Source organism: Lutra lutra, chromosome 2 (assembly GCF_902655055.1).
Source record: "Lutra lutra chromosome 2, mLutLut1.2, whole genome shotgun sequence".
Taxonomy (NCBI): domain Eukaryota; kingdom Metazoa; phylum Chordata; class Mammalia; order Carnivora; family Mustelidae; genus Lutra; species Lutra lutra.
The window spans coordinates 146,180,927-146,205,438 of NC_062279.1; the positions used below are offsets into that span (position 1 = coordinate 146,180,927).

Below are 24,512 nucleotides of genomic sequence, written 5' to 3' on the forward strand. Positions count from 1 at the left end.
CCTGGGACTGTGCCTGTGAAAGAACAAGCTTCCTGGTCCATGTTTCTTCCTGTCTGTTTCAAGACGCTCAGATGGAAGCAGGGCAGGACCGCAGGAGCAGAAGTCACGTGCTGCCAGAAGAAGGATCTCTGCCTCTGGCAGGAGGTGCTCAGCAGGGAGGGCTCTGAAGGATGAGGCAGGCTTTGTAAGTTCGCAGTGCAGTCCAGTGTGTCAACAATCCAGCACACGTATCTGGCTTCAGAGTCTGCTGACTAAAATCCCTTCTTGCACATCTGTCAGACGGATAGGGGTCAATATACTGACTTCCCACCCTGCTGGCCCCATGATGCCGGGGAAATTACTCCACCCTCCACATCTATGTTGTGTCATCTACAGACCAAGCTAAGCACTGTATCCTTTCTTTCTCCTTTGCATGGGAAGAAGGCCCATGGTTTACTGGAGGGAAAGTGCTGGGAGGCAGGGAGGGTGAATGAGGTCGAGTCTTGCAGAGGTGAAGTAACACAACAGAGGGCAAGGTCCAACAGCACTATGGAGGTCAGGAGGTGCAGAGGGGGACAATGGCCCTGGGAAGGGACCTCCCCCATTCCTGTGACCCAGGGAGGCACAGCCAGCGCCTTAGAAAGGGCAGTGTCTGGGGACACCTCTTCAGGGGGAACAGGCAGGGGATGTAGTAGTGGGGAACAGGAGAGATCAAAAGGCTCAACCTTGACCTTCCAGGGCCCTGGGGATCAGGCTGCCCCTTGTAGGAGGATGTGAAGACATGACAGTCCTCCAGCAGGTGTGCAGAGCAGAGGTCTGCCTGGGGATTCAACATCGGGGAGCATCACAGCAGATCCTGGTGATGGATGTTCTAAGAATATACCACCACTTTGGGTATAAGACCTTGAAATTCCTGCCCTTTATGGGCAATGTGGCTTTTAAACTGATATTGTCATTTACTGTTGCCTCTGCAATGGTTCTCCCAGCAGAAGCACCAGGGGCCACTTATCAGTAAGCACGTTTTCCTGAGAGCAGACATTTACCACCATCTGTTTTCTGTTCTCTACTATCTGGACATACTTCTTGACTCCCTGGGAGCTGCGAGGGTGCTGGCTGAGTGGGGAGCATGCACAGTGGTTCTTTCCTGCCCCTGCAGTGTCTGCTGTATGTGGAAAATAACACTCTTTAACCATTAATGTGCCATCTTTGATTTCCAAATTTTCATTAAACCCATTCTTTTTTTTTTTTTAAATTTGATCACTTAATCTAGGTTATGCCTCTCTGCTTATCAAAGCTAGTTATCAAAAACTAATGATGTACTGTATGGTAACTAACATAGCATAATAAAAAAAATAAATTAATTTAAAAAAAAAAAAGCTAGTAGTGCTTGGGCCCAGTCCTTAGCCCACAAAGCAGCCTGTGGGTTGTCAAATCTCAGACTCGCAGAGTGGGAGACACATTGTAGGCTCCTGGGTGTCAAATAGGTAAGCAGCCAAAAACCCTTCCTTAAATGAAACCAAAGGTAAACCACTAACACGTAAGAGTTGGGAATGCAGGACGCGGCAGGACACATCCAACCCCATCAGCCCCAGGGACCCCTAAGGAACTTCCTGGACACCCTAGGGCCCTGTGGAAACCAAAGGAAAACTAGTGGACACAGCCCAAGGCTTTCAGTCCACAGCTGAGAAAAACTGCAGCCCAGAGAAGGGCGTCAAATTTCTAGTTAATGGGTAAGATTCCAATGGTATGTCTATTTTCCCTCTGAAAGTCCTTCATGATTTTTTTAAATTTAATTTTATTTTTTCAGTGTTCCAAGATTCATTGTTTATGCACCATACCCAGTGCTCCATGCAATACGTGTCCTCCTTAATACCTACCACCAGGCTCACCCATCCCCCAAAACCTCAGTTTGTTTCTCAGAGTCCACAGTCTCACACGGTTCATCTCCCCCTCTGATTTTCCCCAATTCACTTCTCCTCTCCTTCTCCTAATGTCCTCTGTGTTACTCCTTACGCTCCACAAATAAGTGAAACCATATGATAATTGACTCTCTCTGCTTGACTTATTTCACTCAGCATAATCTCTTCCAGTCCCATTCATGTTGCTACAAAAGTTAGGTATTCATCCTTTCTGATGGAGGCATAATACTCCATAGTGTATATGGACCACATCTTTTTTATCCATGTTCTGGACCATCCAGAGGGGAACAGACTGAGTCCTTCACAATTTGATGGCATCAGCCAGGAAAATGAAGGCAGTGCAATGTTCTAGAAAGTGTAGGCTCTGGAGTCAGACAGGCTGGGCATGAATCCTTACCCCAGCCCCTACTCACCGTAGGGTCTGCACAAGCAACCATTCAAACTCTGGGAACCTCAGTTTCTGCATCTATAACAACACTTGCCACGGGGAGCTGCTGTGAGCATTCAGTGCCATGATACCCAGAAGGTGCCACTTCCTTGAGGGCATCCATGATGCCACGAAGGGATGCTGAGGTCCCCTTACTTCTCAGTCCCAGAGTATCCCCTGCTTCCTTCTCTTGAATTATACGCATTTGTGTAATGATCTGATTTTTGCCTTGCTCCCCACCTAGACTGGGAAAGAGGACATTCCACACGGGTGAGGCCATGTGTATTTCACTCTGCAAGTATCAGCACCCAGGACAGTGGCCAGCACGGAACAGGCACGTCTTAAACACGTGCTGGGCGAATGAGCTCTTGGCAATGAGGCATGTGGTACTGGATTATGGACCAGTGCTCAACCTACTGGGCTTTCCTCTGCCTCAGCAGTCTGTGCAAAATGGAGAAGCAAAGCGTCCACCAGACAGGCCCTGGTGAAGAGTGAGTAATTCACATGAAACACTTAGCAGAAGTCCAGGTACCCAGCAAGTGCTTAATAAATGTTAGCTATCAGAATCACCATTACCACCATTAGCCCATCAGAATACAAAAGGTCACTTTCCTTCCCCAGCTTCACAAACTTACTCTGGATCAGAAGTATGGGGGCGAAACACCACTTGTTCAGTCAGTGCATAGATTAGCAAAATAATTTCTACTGGGTTTAGAGGACTAAAGGGTTCACTTTTGGTTGCGGTTTCCAGGTCAGGGTGGGTTAGTGTGAGTGAAAAACCAAGGGAGCTGCCCATGTATGTCTCCCTGTGTGATATCCCTGGAGAAGGGGATATTTGCTCATTCAATTCATCCATTCAACAAGTACTAACTGAGCAACTACTGAATGCCAAGACATGTATGTGAGCCCTGGGAACAGAGCAGTGAAAATGCAGACAGGAGTTTCCTGCCTTGGTGAGCCAGCCCTCCTTCGTGTGTGTGAAGCAAACACAGAACATAAGCTGTAATCATCAAGACAGTATGGTATTGGCACAAAAACAGACACGTAGATCAATGGAACAGAATGGAGAACCCAGAAATGGACCCTCAACTCTATGGTCAACTGATCTTCGACAAAGCAGGAAAGAATGTCCAATGGAAAAAAGGCAGTCTTTTCAACAAATGGTGCTGGGAATATTGGACAGCCTCATACAGAGGAATGAAACTGGACCATTTCCTTACACCACACACAAAAATAGACTCAAATGGATAAAAGACGTCAATGTGAGACAGCAATCTATCAAAATCCTAGGGGAGAACACAGGCAGCAACCTCTTCAACTTCAGCCGCAACAACTTCCTGCTAGACATGTCTCCAAAGGCAAGGGAAACAAAAGCAAAAATGAACTATTGGGACTACATCAAGATAAAACATTTTTGCACAGCAAAGGGAACAATCGACAAAACCAAAAGATAACCTACACAATGGGAGAATGTATTTGTAAATGTCTTATCAGATAAATGGCTAGTATCCAAAATCTATAAAGAACTTATAAAATACAACCCCCAAAAAGCAAAAATTCCAGTCAAGAAATGGGTAGAAGACATGAACAGAAATTTCTCCAAAGAAGACATACAGATGGCCAACAGACACATGAAGAAATGTTCAACATCACTCGGCATCAGGGAAATACAAATTAAAACTCCAATGACCAGTCAGAATGGCTAAAATGAACAAGTCAGGAAACAACAGATATTGATAAGGTTGTAGAAAAGAGGGAACCCTCTCACACTGTTGGTGGGAATGCAAACTGGTGCAGCCTCTCTGGAAAACAGTATGGAGGTTCCTCAAGAAGTTAAAAATAGAGCTACCCTACAACCCAGCAATTGCACTACTGGATATTCACTCAAAGGATACAAACGTTGTGATCTGAATGGGAACCCCGCCCCCCATCCGTGCAATATTTATAGCAACAATGTTCCTAATAGCCAAACTGTGAAAAGAGCTGAGATGTCCATTGATAGATGAATGGATAAAGATGTGGGAGGCGCCTGGGTGGCTCAGTGGGTTAAGCCTCTGCCTTTGGTTCAGGTTCTGAGATCGAGCCCCACATTGGGCTCTCCACTCAGCGGGGAGCCTGCTATCCCCCTCTCTCTCTGCCTGCCTCTCTGCCTACTTGTGATCTCTCTCTCTCTGTCAAAAAGAAAAAAAAAAGATGTGGTGTATATATATACAATGGAATAGTACTCAGCCATCAAAAAGGGTGAAATCTTATCAGTTACATCAACGTGGATGAAACTGGAGGGTATTATGCTGAGTGAAATAAATCAATTAGAGAAAGACAATTATTATATGGTTTCACTTATAGGTAGAACATAAGAAACCAAATAGAGGAGCATAAAGGAAGGGAGGGAAAATAAAATAATAGGAAATTAGAGAGGGAGACAAACCATGAGAGACTCTTAACTTTAGGAATCAAACTGAGGGTTGATGGAGGGGAGGTGGCGGGGAATGGGGTAACTGGGGGATGGGCACTAAGGAGGGCACATGATGGAATGAGCACTGGGTGTTGTATAAGACTGATGACTTATATGACTTGTATAAGACCTCTATCTCTGGAACTAATGATTCACTATATGTTAACTAATTGAATTTAAATAATAAATAATTTAAATAATATTTAATAAAATTTAAATAATAAAAAAGGAAAAAGAAAAAAAAAGAAAAGGAGCAAGATAAGAATATAATAGGCATGGTGTATTGTAAGGTGGCATGCACCCTAGCAGATAAAGCAAAGAAGAGGGCTAGTGGATTCGGGACAGCCAGGGTGGGGTTTTAAGTTGGGTGTTCAGAGAAAGCTTCCAACAGAAGGTCACAGTGGATAAAGATCTGAGGGATGTGAAGGGCTGTGCCTGCAGGTGCCCAGAGGAGATTATTCCAGGCAGAGGGAGGAGAAGACCAGAGACCTGAGTGGGCTGGGGGAGGGCAGGTGCCTGGCTGGGGGAAGAACAGCGGGGAGGCTGCCTTGTGACTTCCAAAAATTTGAGGAGCAAGAGCACTGCAGCTTCCAATTTAATTAAGCTCCCTACAGCAGGTAAGCACTCCCCATTGAAATGTATTAATTCCAGTGCAATGTTTGTGCCTCTTTGGGATGTGAGCTTAACACAAAATTGCCAGGTGTTTGGGCAGCCACCAGCTCTGTCTGCGGTCCTCACACGTATAACCAGGCTCCCTGCCTCCCACCAGAGTTTCATGCATATAAACCATTCAAAGGATTTGCAGGTCATTAGTCATATTTCAGTTTTTATCAGAAGGATGTATAATAAGGTATATCTCCCCAACAAATGATCATTTCCACCGGGCTTTCATCCACTGGATCTCATTTGCCTCAGCCTTCACAGAGCATGGAAGTGGGCGCCTGGGTGGCTCAGTTGTCAGGTGGCTGAGCTCAGCTAGCTCAGTTAAGTGTCTGCCTTTGGCTCAGGTCATGATCCTGGAGTCTGTGGGTCAAGCCCCAAGTATGGCTTCCTGCTCAGTGACGAGTCTGCTTCTGCCTCCGTTCCCCACACCATCCCCTCCCCCACTCGTGCTCTTGCTCTCTCATTCTCTCTCAAATAAAATAAAATAAAAGGAAATAAAATAAAATAAAATAAAATAAAAACAAATCATGGAAGGGAGAGAGCTACTGTCCCCACTTGCAGACGAGGAAACGGAGGCTTTCCAAGAACAGCATCCTAGGAAGGAAGGACCTTTTTCCACTTTCCACTTTGTGTCCAGCGCACAGGTACTACATTCCTCCTCCCATTGCTCTCGAAGCATCCCTCTCCCTGAGGGCGGGGCTCATCCCTGGCTCATCTGCATGTGTGGGAGGCTCACCCCTGGTCCCAGCTCATAGAGCATGGATGTGTAGAGACAGCAAAAGCTTTGCTGCTAGATCTGGGACTGTCAGGGCTGTGCTGGAGCTGGCTTACACGGGCCACAAAAATTGTGAAATTTTCAGAAATTTTGCAAGCTGGTTGACATCATGCTGTCACTTTGAATTCAACCATGTCGTAGTCCATCCAGGCTGCTATAACAGTCTACCATAGACGGGTGGCTTATAAAGAGCAGAAATTTCCTTCTCACAGTCCCGGAGGCTAGAAGCTCAAGACACAGACAGACTTGGTGTCTGATGAGCATCAGCTTTCTGGTCCATAGATGGCTTTTTATGGTGTCCTGACACAGCAGATGGGGAAGGGAGCTCTGTGGGTCCTCTCTTATAAAGGCACTGATCCCATTCATGAGGGCTCCACTCTCATGACCTCATCACCTCCCAAAGGCCTCATTTCCTAATATCAACCCATTGGAGGTCAGGCTTCAACATACGAATTTGGGGAAGACACAAATATTCAGTCCACAGCAAGCCCTGACATGGAAATCAGCCAATGCTACAATTCAGGGCTTGCTGTCTTTCCCCTGCAGCCCAGGTTGCTAAGGATTTATTTACTGCTATGTTATTGCTTTCAATCCCAATGCTGCCTCCTGTTAGCTATGTAGTTTTGCACAAATTACTTAACTCCCGGGTCCTCAGTTTCTCCCACTGTAAACGAGATAGTAACATCCACTCCGCGAGAAGCTGCTGAGGATTAATCAAGACATGATAGGAAAAAAGTCATGCCCTGTAGATGATCCATGAAGAGTGGTGTTACTAATATTATCAGGCATTGAAGAAGTGTGGGATGAATTTTGTAGCTCCCCATGGGCCAAGGACACTCCTAATTTCAGAAAAATACGTGGGAAATATCAGGAGCAGTCAGAAATAGGCACAAGAAGGTGTCATGGTGGGTCAGGAGAGGGGCAGAGCAGAGTACCCCCAAAGACCAACAGCAGGTCCAAGGTAAGTCTTTGCTCTTCCACATGACCTTGGGCAAATCCCATGCCCTTCCTGACTGATTGCAGGATCCCCCATTCACTCGCAGGGATGGTCTAATACACCAGAGCCCACGGCCCAGGCCCAGCCCCACCTTCCACGCGCCCTGTGTTTGCATGGCACGACCTCTGTCTCCTCACCCGCCCTCTCCACAGTCCAGGGCCCACCCTCTGGATGTCAGAAAGCAACCCGGGCCATCCTGTTCCACAGGCATGACCCTAACCTTGTCCCCTTTAAGAATAACAAACATATGGCACTTAAAAAAAATAAAATGTGGGCAATTTGTCATCTTGAAAGCACAAGCCAGAAGTTATGAGTGATGTTAACGAATCCTAGAATGGTAAAGTTTGTAAAAAGAATCCTGAACAAGCCAGCATCACCTCCTGCCTCCTTTATTAAGGCAATTTCCATGAAGATGGAGGCTGAAGAAGTTACTGACTTGGAAAACCCCCATGAGCATTTTCCATCTGTGTATCCGGGATGGACAAGGAGATCACCTGACCCCCAGCACATGGGGGACATGAGTAATCTATATATCTTTAAGTTATCCCAGGACCCCCCAGGACAGTGACTACTCAAAGTGTCAGGAAGAAAGCAGGGGAGCACATCAACTGTTGGCTTAATGTCTGCAAGCACTATGAAGACAGAGAGTAGGTCTGTCTCCGATGCTGGGACGGTGTTTACCGTATTGCATGCCAGCCCTTAGTACTGAATGCATGAATTTACTGGGCATCAGACTCTGGGAATGCGGGGATGAATAGAATGGCTCATCCCCCAAGCAGTTCCCTATTAATGGTGGCAACAGACCCACAAGCAGATAAATGTGACCGAGCTGCCTTGTTTGGTAAGAAAGTCCCACCAGCTGGGGACACGTCTGGCAGTGCTGAAGAAGCTCGATGGAGGACATGAACCTGGCCTATCAACACCAAGAAGACAAGGCTCCCTTCATCCCTGTACCCTGAGAAAGTTAGATAGTACCTGGTACACAATCAGGGTCCAATATACACCTATTTAATGAAAGAATACTTGGGGGAGGAGAAGCAGTTCTCACCGTGAACAAAAGGAGACAGTGTTCCAGGCAGGAGAAACAGCCCATGCAAAGGCCCGAGAGACAAAGAAAGCAAGACGAATAACAGGTGCCACTCGTCAGTTGGTTTGGTTGGAACAGAAATGGAGCAAGATGGTAGCTGAGATTGGTGTCAGCAGGAGAGGCTGGCCTAGTGTCAGTTGCTTGGTCATGGAGAGACACGAAGTCTGTGGGTGTGGGGACGCCACTGTTGGGTTCTACACAGAGAGACAGTGACCTCGGATTTGCACTTGGTAAGATGTGCCCAGTGCCCTGGGTCGATGTTTGTGTCCTCCCCCATCAAAAGCCATATGTTGAAACCCTAGTCCCCAGCAGGGTGGTATTTGGAGGTGGGGCCTTTGGGTGAGAAGTACGTTATCAGGTGGAGCCCTTATTGTGGGAACAGTGCCCCTTTAAGAAGGAATGAGAGAGAGAGAGCGTGAGCTCTTTCTTGCCCTCATCCCATATGAGGACCTAGCAGGAACACTGCCACCTGCCCACCAGGAAGAATGCTGTCACCAGACCCCACAGCAATGATTATTTTTATGGAAATGAGGCTGCTCAGCAACTAGGGATTGTGAAGGGCTTTTATCCTTCATCAAAGCTTCTCAGGGATGGGAGGGGCGGGGCTGCCAGTCTCTGTCTCCCCGCCCCCACAACTCTTTCCTGCACCCCCTGCTTCAGTCAGAGCAGCCCCACACTTAAACACCTAACACAGTAGTCTCTGCACTTACAATGTCAGCCTCTAATTTAAAGGGGGTCTCTCTTGGCTCCCATGGTGTGCAGAGATCTGTGTCTTAACTTGGTCTGCCGCTACTCAGGGAAGCTTCTAGAAACACACACCGGCTATGAGAACTGTCTGAAATGACTGTGGGTTGTCTGTCCTCATCCTCTCCTGCCAGGTATTCACTCCCATGGTGACTTCAGCGGTAAAATGGTCAGGGGATTCACGGGAGCAATTTTAAATGAAACATTTCAACAGCAAGTCTGGTAAATGTAGGCAACCCGGTAAGTGGGAACGGGTTTTGAAACCGAGACTGGGGGACTAAGTGAGTTGTGCAAGCAGTGGAGGCCCACCCCAGTGAGAGGGGCTGAGATGGTCAGCACCATCTCCGGTCCTTGATCCGTGTGGCACCTGCACAGTGGTACCCCTCTGGTCCTTCCAGCCGCTGTATGGCATAGCTGTCCTTCTTTTCCCATTTAACAAGAAAGGAAAGTGAGACACAGAGAATCAGTTCGCTCTTAGGGCCTCTCTAGTCCATGACCTGACAGGCTTCAAACGCAGAAGGCCATTTTCTCACAGCTCTGGAGACTGGAAGCCTGAGATCAAGGCGCCGACATGGTCCCGTTCTGGTGAGAAACGTCCTCCTGGCTTGCGGACAAGTCTCCTTCTGACTGTATCATCACCTCACAAAGAGACACTCTTCATCCTCACAGGAGACCCTCTGTTCTGTTCAGGATCCCACCCTAATGACCTCATGTCACCTTAATAACCCATGAAGGCTGTCCCTGGATATAGTCACACAGGGGAATCAGGCATCAGTATATGAATTGGGGCGGGGGGCGGGGGAGTCCATGGTTCAGTCCACAGCAGTCTTACAGCATGAGAGAGGCAGGACTGCCATTAAAACCCAGGAGGACAGACTCTGAGCCAGAGTGGCCTCTGTCCTGCCCTCCTCTCCCCTGCCTTCCCCTCCCCTCCCACCTCTCTCCTGCCTTCCTCTCCCCTCCACCTCTCTCCTGCCCTCCTCTCCCCTCCACCCCACCTCTCTCCTGTCCTCCCCTCCACCCTACTTCTCTCCTTCTCTCCTCTCCCCTCCCACCTCTCTCCTGTCCTCCCCTCCTACCTCTCTCCTGTCCTCCCCTTCATCCTACTTCTCTCCTGCCCTCCTCTCTCCTCCCCAACTCTCTCCTGTCCTCCCCTACCCACCACCTCTCTCCAGCCCTCCCCTCCTCTCCCACCTCTCCAGGGCTCCTGCTAATGCAATACCCTCACCCTCCTTTGTGTGTGATTTCTCATTCCCTTTTCCCTTTGCCCCTTTAGTCTTAAGCCCTAGAGAGCAAACCAGCCCGACTTAGAACAGGTAAAAATATTGCTCTTGAACAACAACTTGGATCATCACAGGCTTGGGAACACACATCATTCATTCCTCAGAGTCAAAACTGGCATGCAAATAATCAATGCCTGACCTTCACCTTGCCAGTTACAGAGTACATCAGCAAAAAGCCAAACAAGAAGGGGCACGGGGGGGATTTCCAAGGCTTCGATAACTCATCCTCCTTGTAAGGAGATGGAAAGCTGACGTGTAATTAATGCAAAGCGGCGATGTTCTTATGAACCCATCGAGCAATTCCACACTCTGCTCCCTTCCAGCAGGGGCCAGAGAGGCAGCCAAGCAGAGGCCTGGCAGGAGGGTCTCCATGCAGGGGACAGGGCTCAAGCCTTCTAACCCCAGCTGTGGGGGAGGGGCTGATGCCAGAGAGGCTGGCTTCAGTCCCATCTCCTCCACTTACTCGCAGTGGGACTCGGTTATACCATCTGTATAATGGGGACAATAATATTAGGATGACAGTAAGAAACCAACGAGGCTGTTAGGAGGATGAGGGAAGTTAGGGATACTTATCAATAAACATTAGAGGTCATCTCCGTCTAACATTGCTCTCCTCTCCTCTCCCCACATCTCTCCTGCCCTGAAAACCTCTGGACACAGTGGGATGGCCTTGAATTTGAATCACAGTTCGACTGAGCTTCTTTGAGCCCAGCTCTCCCTCTCTGAGGAAGGGGGCCCAGGGCCCTCACCTTGCAGCAGGTGATTGGTTCCAACCACCTGGCAGGCACACTACGGTTTCCCAGAAACAGGCTCCAGTCTCCCTCTGCGGGTCTCCATCTCCTCCCTCATTCTGGGTTCCAGAGACACAGGTGGAACTCACCTCTTTCCCTCCACCACTGCTTCAGGAATAGGCACATGACCTGAACCAGGTCGACCCCGCCCCCCATCCCCTTCATCCTCTGCTGAGACTGTTTGGCTAACAGGGGAAGTCGGAGCAAGCAGCAGGCAGAGCGAGTCACAGCTCTGGAAACAAAGCTAACACCAAAAAGAGACAGACACCAAAGCCACAGGAATTCTAGACCTCTTTGCTACAAAACGCAAGAGATTCTGCTTTGCGCTGAAGCAAGTTTAAGTTTCTGCCCCTATAGCTGCATAAATCCTGAGCCATACCCTGTGCGAAGTGCTCAGGACAGACGAGCGGGCTGAGAGGCCCTTCCAGTTCGCTCAGAGCTGGATTTGCCCACCTCTCATCATACATAGATGCACAACTTACGACCTCTTACAGTGGGCAAGATTTTCATTTACAGAAAACATACCTTCCTATCCTTCCCCCTCAGCTGACTGTCCAAATGGTCCTAGCAGTAAACCAGAGCATTAGTTATTTTTATTTTAAGAGGGAGGGTGGGGGCGCCCAGGTGGCTCAGTCGTTAAGCCTCTGCCTTCGGCTCAGGTCATGGTCCCAGGGTCCTGGGATAGAGCCCCACATCAGGCTCCCTGTTCAGTGGGAAGCCTGCTTCTCCCTCTCCCTCTCCCACTCTCTGTACTGTGTTCCCTCTTCTCTCTCTGTCAAATAAATAAGCAAAATCTTTAAAAAGAGAGAGAGAGAGAGAGGAGAGGCAGAGGGAGGAGGAGAGAGGATCCCAAGCAGATCCCACTATGTGCAGAGCCAGACGCAGGGCTCAATGTCATGACCCTGATATCACGATCCAAGCTGACATCAAGAGTGGAGACTTCACAGACTGAGCCAGCCAGGCATCCCAGCCAAGGGCATGATTATCACATTAATGGGTGACACTTTGAGATGTGACTCTGAACTCCAGCAGCCAGTCACTCCCTCTTGCTCACACTGGGAATGCCATGCCATGGGGCCCAACGACGGCAGAGAGCGCCCTCCCTCACTCCGCGCAGTCTGCAGTCCCGTCGTCCTGGGTGGGTGGCAGTAACCTGCATCTGGCAGCACATCAACGGAGCACGGAAAGGCAGTGCCTCCAGAGGGGCGGCGCCAGCCTAAGCCCCTCCTTCAACACGCGTCAGGCATCCAGGCGTCCATCCAGACCCCGCACTCCAGTCTAAGGAGTCCCCTGGGAGGGTTTAATTCCCACAAACCACTGAAGGGTTTGGCTCGCTGCCTGGAGACATGGAGAACCTGCGCTTGTGCCTCAAGCTCGAGCCTGTAACGCAGACTTAGGCTTGTCCCCATGGAGACGCCCGGGTGTGCGGTGCCTGCCAAGTGCACTGTGGTTTTCCCAAGCAGGACAACTCGTGTCGCCTTGGTCTATCACCCCTGTTCGGGGTGCCTCTAAGCGTGGAGAGCAAAGGAAAAAATGGGTGGCAGCCTTTTGGGAGTATGTGCTAGACTAGACTTTCCCATTGAGGGTCACGAAGGATGCTCACCTGAGGTGCACAATGAAACAGCCAGAGTTTGTGTCCTAGAACAGCCTATTCTGTCCCCTTCAACAAGACCCAGCACTGGGAACGTGGAGCAAGTACCTCTGACGTGTCTGTGACTGTGTCAGGCTCCCAGAAGCAACCAAGAGAGCCCCTGCCTTCAAGGAGCAAGCGATTCCTCCCTAAGACCCCAGGCTTGGGTTGGGGCTCACAGTGGGAAGGGTGGGTGGGTCAAACACAGAGCCAGTGGACACGGTGAGGGGCACTCAGCCGGCCTGTGCTCGAGGGAAGGCTCCTGCCCCAAGGGCCCCCTAAGCCGGATGAAAGGAATGTGTGGGGATTTGGTCAGAGGAAGTGGACTCCGTGGGGGAAAGGGCAGAGGAGAGACGCAGGTGGAAATTTCAGGAAGAGGAAATGTCCTTGCAAAGGCACAGGGGCAGGGAACCACCAGCAGGTGGCATTTCAAGAATGCCAGTTTAAAGCAGAGACAATAGCCAGGAATGGGATGCAGAGAAGGGCCTTCTGGGCCAGAGTCAGAACTTGGAATTTAGCATATCCATTCAGGGCAGCCTTCTTGCCATCAACACTACGGGTGACATTTTTTAAAAAACCAAAGTCCCCTCTATTTGGCCTTCTCTTACAGCTTCCCATACGTTTCCTCAGAAATACAAAAGCCTTCTCTTCAAAATCTATTTTCATCGCCCATTTCATCAGGTAAGAGAACAGAATTAAAATGAAGTGAGCAGATCTTCCAGATGCCATGAGAAAATGTACTCCACAAAACAGCCATCAGAGAACACAACTCTACAAAACATTCCAAAGGGTATCTGCATCCAGAGAGTTTTGTTCCCATCTCTCTACCAGGCAGAAGCTTCCTCTCGGCAGAGCGGGCTTTTTGCACGTGGTTCTGCGGTGGAGATGCCAAGGGAGCCCAGCGTGCCGTCACTCACCACAGGTTGACCAGGAAAGGGTGCTCCAGCCCCTGCATGATCTGGAGCTCCCGGAAGACGTTCCGAACCTCGTCCCTCTCGATGCATTTTTGCTTGTTCATGTACTTCATGGCATACATTTTCTTCGTGTCTCGCTTCTGCACGATGCATACCTGAGCAACAACCAAAGGGGAAAACATTCAGGCCAACATTTACCAAAGGGAGGAAAAAAGGCAACCCTCTCCCTGCACTTCCACCTCCGGGTTTAAGACCCTGTTCTGAGAAGCTACTGGTGCACAGTGTTGGCTCTGCCATAGCCTGTCCACATCTGGAAAACGGAGAACTTGGGCCGGATCCACTGCCTTCAAGGGGTGCACAGCGTAGGAGGAAAACAGACAAAAATGCACCAATGTCCGCAGCCGTGAGGGACACGGCACCTGTGCCCAGTCTCTCCAGGCTCACCCCACCTGAGCACACACCTGTCTGCCAGCCCCGCTGTTCTCTGCTCGAGGACTCTCTCTGTCCGCAGTGACAGGCAACAGACTGGCAGGAACAGTGTCTAGACTGCAGGACGCTTGCCCGTTCTGTGGTGTAAGTCTGAGAAGTGGCCCATGGGGCCTCTGGCTGGATGGCACACCCTTTACGGGCAGTCTTCCTGCCTCTCCTCCCTGACTCACTTCCCAAATCACCTCTCTGTGCTGTTTTCACCTCGCCAGTGCCCTGAACCGAGTCCTCGCCTTGTACCCTGCTCCCAGGGATCCTTAGCCTCAGGCATGGAGGGGGAAAGGGTGGGGTGTGATGCCATGATGGCAGCTCCTGGGTACCAAGCACTTTACTGTGGGCCAGACGCTGAGCAAATGTTCTCCGTGACAATCCATTCAATGACCTCTCCAATGAATCCTCCATCTTCCCTTGAGTGCGGGAAGTTGTGGCCCTGAGTGCACTCATTAGTGCGCCCAGCATCTAAAAGGCCCTACGTGTCAGGGCAGAGAGTCAAACCCAGACAGTCTGACTCTGGAGTGACCCCCTTGCTGGGGCCACAGAGGCAGGTAGGAGGACAGGCCATCAGGGAGCGCTCCCTGGAGGAGTTAGTGCCTGACCATGAGGACAGAAGGATGGACTGATGGGAAAAGAAGAGGCTTTTAGGGAAATGGAGGGGTCTACAGGAGGACCTGGGGACTGAGGACACCCAGCAAGGAGTGCAGGGCAGCAGGAAATGTTCGTATGCACCATGAACAGCTAACAAGGACTGTATCAACCTGTCCTCCCAAAGACTGGATAAGGTATTGGCCTTACTTCCTTGGGCCACCACAACACAGAGCCACAACCTGGGTGGCTTACAACAAGATGCACATTGTCTCTTGTTTCTAGAGGCCAGAGACCCAAAGTCAAGGTGTCAGCAGGGCCGTGCCCCTCTGAGACTGCAGGAGAAGGTCCTTCCTTGTGTCTTCTGTCTTCTGGTGGCAGCTGGCACTCCTGGGCATCCCTGGGGTTACAGCGGTCACTTTGATCTGGCCTCTGCTGTCTCATGGCCTTCTCCTCTCTGTGTATCTGCATCTCTGTGTCCAAGTTTCACCTTCTTCTTATGGATGCCAGTCTTTGGATTCAGAGCCCACTCTACTCCTGCATGAACTTATCTGAACTAATTACATCTGCAAAGACCCTCTTCCAAATAAGGTTCATTCTGAGGTTCCAGGAAGACATGAATTTGGGGGGACACTATTCAACCCAGCACAGGTAGCTACTATTATGATCGTCACTTGTCAGATAGGAGAGAGGCACAGGAAGTCTGTAGTCCCTCCTCACATCTCTGGATCCAAACCCAGACCCTGCTTCCCCAGCAGGTACTTTCCACCAACATGCTTCCTCCCTGAGAAAAGGACACTGGAGACAGAAGGCCAGGGATAAGATCATGGCCCTGAGACCCCATCTCAGGGGCTTGGGGTCTTCTCCAGCATGCCACATTGTTCCTCTGCTGGAAATCAGACTCCTTTTATCTCTGACATGTTGTGAATATGTTTGAGGCAGATACAAGACAATGGCGAGAGCCTGAACTCCCTCCCATGCTTCGCTTCTGCCTCCCTGAGCCCCAGTCTCTGAAGGGAGTTAGCCAGGCCCACCCTGAACCCCTGGAGGGGGGAAACTACATGAGACTACATGAGACCAAGGCAGTAGAAGTGCCCAGCATAACAGGGAGTGATAAATATCCTGACTCTTAATATCTTAAACAGCACATTTCATGCCCCCTCCAAAAGGATGTTCTTCCAGGCAGTAAAATCACCGGCATGAGACTGAAGGTCCATGGAACGTCCTTTCCAGTGACCTTGAAAGTATAAAACACTAAGTAGCAAAGGTGTCCCACGAAAAGCACCAGGGACCCTGGCTTTGTGGGCATCCTAGCAGAGACTTCTGGAACCCTGGACCCAAGTTCCTGAGACCCACATCTGCAGGCAGACATGTGGTGGGCAGGGCTTCTCATCCCTCTCTCTTCTCTTGTGATTTCTCAGAAGTCCACACTTCGATGGACACTGCCTCTGCCGGGGCTGGGAGCCCTGAAGTCCAGCAAAGTGCATCAGTTACAAAAGCTTAAGCTGTGATTAGTTCAAGTCTACTCAAGGGCCTGGTTCCAAGGCCTGGCTGATAAAGACCTCCATGACCCTCCCCAGTTGTGGGGGGCAGAAGTGCCAAGTGATGGCTCTCACCCCCTGGGCAGGAGGGAGCATGACACTCACCACAGCTCAGAGACAGCACCAGGGGAGGAACTGGAAAAGGCTCTTCAAAGTGCAGTTAGCATTCCGGCTTTCAAAGAGAGCTGGGGATTGGAATGGAGCATGGAAGGGAGACTTTGCAAAGCATGGCAGAGAAGGGCAGTTGACACAGGATGTTGGGGACAGCTTGGAAGTTTGGTTTCACAAACAAATGAAGGAGGGATGTTAAGGGATGGGGCCCTGCCAGCTTGACACTGATGAATGAGTGTGGCTGCACCTTGACTCCCTCCTGGATAAAACAAGGGCTTGGATCTGTTCTCTAGGCGTCTTAGAGGTACCTTACGTTTCTCAAGAGCACATAGCTCAGGAGGTTGGACCCAGGGCCAGGCGAGGGGTGCTCTGCTCCCGGTCCTCCTGCTGACCAAGAGTGGGACCACCCACCTATGCTTGGCCTCGCTTCCTCATTGGCCAAGCAAGGCTCATAGCAACAACTGAATCAACCTGACCATGAGATCGAGGCTGAAACAGGAGACGTAAGGCAAGTCTAATTCACTGGGTGGAGATGAACGTCTGCTGGGAAGTCACAGACATGCAGAAAAGTCTGGGCTCTGGGGACACTCTGACCAAGGCTTTTAACCCAGCTTTTGCTGCATGAGCCTGGGTAAGTTGCCCACCCTCTCGGAGCCTCAGTCTGCTTATCAGTTAAGTGGGAGTGATATGTCCTTCCTCCCAGAGTTGTTGTGCGGGCATGAGAAGGGATGCGTCAAATGGTGCAGTATGGTGTCTCACATCATAGTTGCTAATGGAGGCTAGTTTAATTTGCTTCTCACGGCATTATGCACATATAATGCTCCTGGGACAGAGGCCCTCCACAAATGGCAGCTGTAATTATGATTACCAGGCTTTCATCATAACTGCCATAGAGGACCCATCTGAAGGAAGGGCAGGGGTGCTGCAGGGAGGAATCTGGGCTAGTCAGGGCAACATTTCCTCCTGACCTGCTGGAGTGGTTGGGTAGAGCCCTTCACGCTGCTGAACCAAGGAAGTGGGGACACTTGGGAGCATCCCCAGGCTTTGTCTTAGGCAGGTGGCTGAGGCACAGGGGATGGAAGGAACAAAACTAGAGAGGAGGGGAAGGAAAGGGGATGGGCAGCCTTAGTTACTGGGTGAGCAGCTGTTCTCAACAAAAGATGTCCATGTTCTAAACCCCAGAGCCCGGGAACGTGCCCCTATCGGAATAAAGGGCCTTTGCAGATGAAGTCAAGAGTCCTGAGATCCCTCTGGATTCCGGCAGGCTCTAGATCCAACCAGTGTCTTTATAAAAAGAGAAAAGAAGCAAGAAGACCCAGAGGAGGGGGGGACGGGACCGTGCAGGCAGAACTGGGAGAGATGACAAGTCTATAGACTGAGGCACGCCGAGCATTGCTGCCAACCCCCTAAGAGAGAGGCACACACACGGATCTTCCCTTGAGCTTTCAGAACCGTCAGATCAGCTTCTGTTCCAAGCCACCAGCCTGTGGTTCTTTGTTAAGGTGACCAAAGGCCATCAAACAGTCTATCCATGTTCCTCACGGCCAACCACCTGCGGCTGACCAACTCGGCGAAGCGCCTCAGTGCTCCTGGCTCTTTTGTGCATGTATGTGAGGACTGACTGTCCCGGGTCTATGGTCAGTTCTCTGTGGAGCCCACAGAGTGGGCTGTGATCCATGCAGTCACCCAGTAAACGTGGGCTTATGGGTGATGGACAGACGGATGCCTGGACTCCAACCTTGAGCCCTGAAGCAGGGGGCGCTGACTACACTCTGCTCCCAAAGTCTGTGCTTCCCAGGACCCCACATTCCAGCCCCAGCTCACAGCCTATGTTCTCTCCACGCGAGTCCCTGTGAGCAGAGCAATCCTGGGCTATTAGAGTTCAATGTGTGAAATTTCAGACAGGAAAAGTTCACTGTCATAGCTTCCTAAGTGGATGGTCCCACCTCTGCTCTGCTCTCTGCACGTGTCCGGCTGCCTAGTGGGGACTTCTGAAAAATGGGACCCTTCAAGGGCTTTCTTTTGCCTTCAGGAAACAAGGTCTGTATCTTGTCATTCCAAGCCCTCCCTGCCTGTTACCTCTGACACACACACGTGGGTGTACACACACTAGACACACATGTACATACCACACACATGCATATACACACACCACAGAGAGCACACACACACACACACACATCCACACCACATACAAAAACACCATACCAACTATCTCAAGCCCTTTAGGATTTCTTTAAAGAATTCCTCCACCCCCATATGGCCTTCTCCCCTTCCTGCCTCCTCCCCCACCCTCTCACCCGCTAACTCTGTGCCCGTTCATTGCTTTCTTTAGGAAGCTTCCCTTTATCCTTGAACTCCATATTTAGACCCTTCCCAATGGGCTCCCAGAGCCCCTATTTTTAGCAAGCTGCTCCACACACTGGATTATGAATCCTATGTTCCTTCCTGTACTGGATTATAAACTCCTGTTTATTTTCCAATGGTCAGAGCCCAAACATCCTGAAGGCAGGGGCCAGGATACATGGTTCCCTATTGAAACACACTTTCAGGGGCTAGGACACGTGAATTTACCACCTTGGCCCCGGACTCCTGGTAGGAGCATATTCTGTTCCCTCTGCTTAGGATACATCCTCTTGCAGCCCTCCCTGGGCCTCACTCCCTATGGGCATCATGGCCTCCTGATCCCAAGGCCTCCCTGACACTGACCTCCAGGCCTGAGGCAGAATTCACAAAGGAGCTGGATTTCATTGACTACTGTGTCCACCATGCCCTGTGTGGCCGCAAGCGGGTCAGCATCCTTGGGGCCACTGTTTGGACAATGGAAGAGGAGAGGTTTCTGTTTTTCCAACCTCCGAATCCCATGGCAGCCTCGGGATGGAGGGAATCTGTTGAAAGCTCATGAGCTCATGGCAGGTGCTCTAGAGGCCAAGTGAGCACTCCTCTCCTCCCCACCAGGTGACTGCCCAGGTCCTGGGAACCTCTGACTTCAAAAGAAAAGCAGTGGATCCCCAGCAACAACCACAGCTCCTTCACAACACAGCACAGATTTCCATGAGAAATCCCAGTTAATGAGGCAGACAGAGAGAGGTTTGGCCAAAGCCGCCCAAGCTGCCAAAAGGCAAACACTCAATTAGCATTCCTCATTATTCTAATTCAGTTAGGAACGGATGTTATTGCTATGAATCACAACTTACTGGGACAGATAAAAATATGCTAGCTAGCGTGGATTTCAGGTGACTTGCCGGAAGGAAGGCATGTGTCACGCAGACATCTCCACGTGGGACTGGAGAAGGGGACCGATGCATATTGCAAACCTCCGCAGCCCCGGTGTCTGGGGTGGGGGGGGGGTCTCCAGCCCCCCTTCACATTCAGAGTGCTGGTGATGAAGGTTCTGCAGCACACCCAGGGGTCTGGGAGGGCCCTGGGATTTTGTGGTTTTTAAAGATTCCCCCCCGGAAAGTCTGATGGGCAGGCTGGTTGAGATCTGTTCTCTGGGCTCCAGGAAAGTCTCTATCCAGCTGCATCTTCTGTGACCTTGATGGTCAGGACACTAACCTCCATCTTACAGCTCAGGCAAGCCAGTCTCTGGGGTCCAAGGGGCCCCAGAATCAGAGGTCAGAGCTGAGCTGGTAAACCAGAGCAATGTGGGTGCAAAGGCTGGCACTGACCTTCCATGAGCACCCCCAGGAGTCCCCCTTCACAGGACTCAGCTAATCTCTCTGCTGCCCTCCCACTCCCAGCTATAGTGCACCTAGCAAAACCTGTTGAATGAATATACTGCCACTGGTGTGCCCTAAAGCATCATGGTTATGCTTGTAGGAGCAAGACTCTGGAAAACAACCAATGTGGGGACAAGCAAGAAAAAAAATCAGGATGAAATAGGTTCACTAAAGAGAGTGATCATGCTGGATACCATTGTTCAAATATCCTACATGACAGGAAGACTGACTTTGGCAGACAATGATTATGAATTGCATAATACACATCCTCCCCCTGCTTACTCTATAATAGGACAATTTTCTTCAAGGAGGCAATGTGATCCATTAAATACTCATTTGTAGCCAGAGGATGCTATCGTTCTGGCCAGTAAGACATTAGTCTGCTGGAGGCTTCTAGGAAGTTTTGCTTTCTAAATAACAGGGAATAACTACAGATGATTCCAATTTCTCTCCTTCACTACTTTTCTTGTCCTTCCTATCCTGAACACATATGTAATGTCTGGGGCTGCAGCAGCCCCTTGTGACCATGAGGCCAAATGCATCTCAGAGATGCTGAGCCTGTTATCATTGAGTCACCTACCTTCAGATTTCTTGTTATGTGAGAAAAATAAACCCTCTTTGTTCAAACCACCAAAAGGCAGACTGTTTCTGGCTGCTGAGAACATTCCCATCTCATGCACAAACTATAGGATTGTTTTTCACAGCACAGAAGGCCCATGTGGACTCTGACCAATGGTGGTTTCTGACCAGTTGTGACCAATGAGTAATCAAAAGTTGGCCTCATAAACAATGAATCTTGGAACACTGAAAAAATAAAATAAAATTAAAAAGTTGGCCTCAAGAAAAATACTCATTTGGATGAATATTTTGCTCAGCAAACAGATATGAAATGCCTGCCATGGGCCTGGTACCATGCTAGCTATGAAGATATGGCACACACACATCCCCCCCACCACCACACTCAAAGTTAGTGGGATAAGCAGACAATATTCAAGGATAAAAGCCAAAGTCGTTCACCATTAGCCACTGGGCCCTCCACGGCCTGGCCCAACACCCTTCCACGCATATCTGTTTCTCTCCTCCCTGCTTGCTTCCACACTGGCCTCCATGCCCTTCGTGTCCGCCACACCATTCCCCATGTGTCCTAGTCTTGGGTCCTCATGTCCTTCAGGCTCTGCTCCCCAGTCGCTTTATCAGGTCGACATTCCTGACCTCTCCCTGTGCGAGAGCTACCCCCCACCACCAGTCCTCACTTCCTCTACCAACTGCCCAGCTCCTGTCACTGATCATGCTTCTCAGTTGATTTGTTTCTCCCTTGTTGGTCTCCCCTCTGTGTCATAAACTCCATCACAATAGGGACTTTTCTCTCTTTTGTTTGCGGCTCCATCCTCAGTAACCAGAACGGTGCCTGGCACTTGGCAGGTGTCTGACAAGTGTGGCTGGCTGAGGGAATGAATGGGTAATTATTTAGGAAAAGGCAGTGCTGTGGGGAAGGGGAGCACATGAGGCTAAGGGATCCAGAAGAGGGATACTAGGTATAACTAGGTAATGGGATTCAGGAAAGCCACTCTGGAAGAGACTATTTCTGAGTCTTCAAGGGTTAGCTTCATGGGATGGAGATGTAGCGGGGAGAGAGAAAGAAGTATTATCACAGCCCCTCTGGAAGTATGAGAAAATGGAACATGCATCGGTGCATGTTAGCATGGGTTAGCAGCTTTCTCAACTTGCTCATCTTTAAGAAGGGGATAGGAGTGCACTTAATGGGTGGTCATAAAGGTTGCAGGGTAAACACTTCCTTCATCATTTACTAATACTACAATTATGATCATCATTCTGAAGGTAGGAGCAGAGTTGTCATAGAGATATGCAGAAGTGACCCAGGAAAGACCCCAGGAACAATTTCACAATCATCATGACAGGTAACTTTATGTGTTAGCTGGGTTGGGCCACGGTGTCCAGCTATACGGTCAAATGTCATTCCAGATGTGTCGGTGGCAGTGCTATGGAAGGGTTTTAAAAGTGGATCTAGGTGTACAATTGTGATTGGATGAAGGACAGAATAAACAAGCAATATGGAAAACGGGTGTGGGGAGGAGGGGAGTTCTTCCCGGCAGCAGGCTGGAGAAGATGTAGGAGGCAGTTGCAAAAGCTGATCCTGTGTTTTATTTAAAAAAAAATGAAGGCTACTGATTCCCTCCCCCTAACCCCTGAGTCACTGTGGGAGACCACACTGTCAGGAAATGCCCCCAAAAGACATGGGAACAAGAGCCCCAGGACAAGCCCTGGTGCTTCTGAGGCCCTTAGTGCTAGAAATGTGTCCTCTTGATATGGTCCATATATACAATGGAGTATTATGCCTCCATCAGAAAGGATGAATACCCAACTTTTGTAGCAACATGGACGGGACTGGAAGAGATTATGCTGACTGAAATAAGTCAAGCAGAGAGAGTCAATTATCATATGGTTTCACTTACTTGTGGAGCATAAGTAATAACATGGAGGACATTGGGAGAAGGAGAGGAGAAGGGAGTTGGGGGAAATCGGAGAGGGAGATGAACCATAAGAGACTGTGGGCTCTGTGAAACAAACTGGGTTTTGGAGGGGAGGGGCTGGGGGGTTGGGTGAGCCTGGTGGTGGGTATTAAGGAGGGCATGTATCGCAGGGAGCACTGGGTGTGGTGCATAAACAATGAATCTTGGAACACTGAAAAAATTAAATTAAAAAAAAAAAAGAAATGTGTCCTTTTAGGTGAAGCAAGTTGGACCCACTCCATGGGCATGAGAAGCCCTGAACATTCTCGTATAGAGGATGGAATAAGACATCACTATGGGAAGATGTCAGGAAATACAGGAGGCAGTGAGGTCTCTCAGACTGGTCAGTAATGGATCATTTGCTGTGGTCGATGCTTGAGCCATTCATGAGTGAGCCTGCATTTCCTGTGATATTTAGCTCTTAATAAAGCGATTCCCAAGAGCCAGGAAATTCCTCCAAAGTATGCCTCAAGCCAAACACGACCTAATTAATATGAAATGAATAAATATTTCATTAAAAAGAAATGGATTCCATCTTTTATAAAAGATGTCTGCACAAACAGTAAGGGCTCCTAGTAAAAGCACCATGTTTAAGAATTCTAAAAATGACTCTTACGTAAGAGGAACAGCTCACAGGCGCAGGAAGTTAGGCAACTTACCCAGAGTCACTCGCCTGAGCCAGAATTCCAACTCAGCTCTGTCAGACTCTGGATTTGTATCTCTCTAACCCTCATGCTATAAACTAACATGTGCATTTTCATAAAGAGCAACCATATACTCCAAATCCCCATTGCGGCAGACATGGTGCTAGCTGAGAATCTGATATACAGCTACTGTTTCTTGTCCCATTGCTAACTGTCCCTGCCACAGGACCTTTGCACCTGCTTCTCCTTTTGTCCATGCTGTTCTTTCCCTCAGATCTTCGCATGGTCTGCTTTCCTGTCAGCAATCAGAGCTTAGTTTAAATGTCTCCTTCTCAGACCTTCCCTGTTGCCCTTCTCCTCCAAGGAAAGCAGCCTTATCCTCCTGGGTTGCTCTTCTGTACACTTTCTACAGAAAAATGATCATCACTACGTCATTGTGTTTGCTTAACGTTTGCGTTTTAGTATCTGTGGCATCAGGGACCTTGTCCGGCTTGTTCACCATACCATCACAAGCACCTGGAATAATGCCGAGATGGAGCAGCTGCCATCAACATTGACTGGTTCCTGCGGTGTGTCTACCATGCTACCATTATCTTGAAGGCCCAGCACTTTAAAAGGTCAAAAAAAAAAAAAAAATCCAAAACACTAAGTTAAAAAAAAAACAAACCACCTAAGCCAAATATTTCTAAAGATTCAAACTTATAAACATACATAGAAAATGCAATCTGGGTTTAATTCCAGAATGGATTTATTACAGTCTGATCACTAAATTGGTTAGTCTGCTATTAATCAAATATGTTTTTTTTACACGACAAATTTATATGCAGATGAAAGTCTGGACTGTGGAATGAGACAACTAGTAACATGCTTAGGTATGAAAATGATCATCACTACACAGTAAGGCAGTGTGGAGTCTGGGATGACCATTTGCACAAGTCCTGATCAGTCTTATCCAGAATCTTCCTTTGAGGGACATAAAGAGCTATTGTCATAAAACTCTTGCTACTCTCTACTTCATGTGCAGACTGCTTTTAGCTATTCCATGAATTTTAATTAACTCCTGATTATTCTGCTTCAACCCTGAGGCTCTTTAAGCAGAAGGCCTAATGGCCAATCCAAGAAAGACACTTGTGAAGCAAGGTTCACAAGACACTGCTCAGAAGGTTCTGCCAAAAGTTCCTCTTCCTTCCTGGAAAATTATTATGCCCTATTGATTTCAAAGTCAACTGAG

The 24,512-nt window shown here is 49.2% G+C and overlaps 1 protein-coding gene across 6 annotated transcripts in view; it reads right to left on the reverse strand.

The window, feature by feature from the left end:
* The window catches only part of STK32B (serine/threonine kinase 32B), a 412,641-nt gene that overhangs the window by 259,621 nt on the left and 128,508 nt on the right, over nucleotides 1–24,512 (reverse strand). For 5 of the 6 annotated variants that reach the window (XM_047718860.1, XM_047718857.1, XM_047718856.1 and 2 more), the window contains one exon: nucleotides 13,668–13,819. In XM_047718860.1, coding sequence (XP_047574816.1) covers nucleotides 13,668–13,819 — 152 coding nt within the window. Of the gene's footprint in view, nucleotides 1–13,667; nucleotides 13,822–21,270; nucleotides 21,350–24,512 lie in introns of those variants that run through there. The other variant, XM_047718861.1, reaches the window with a different exon arrangement.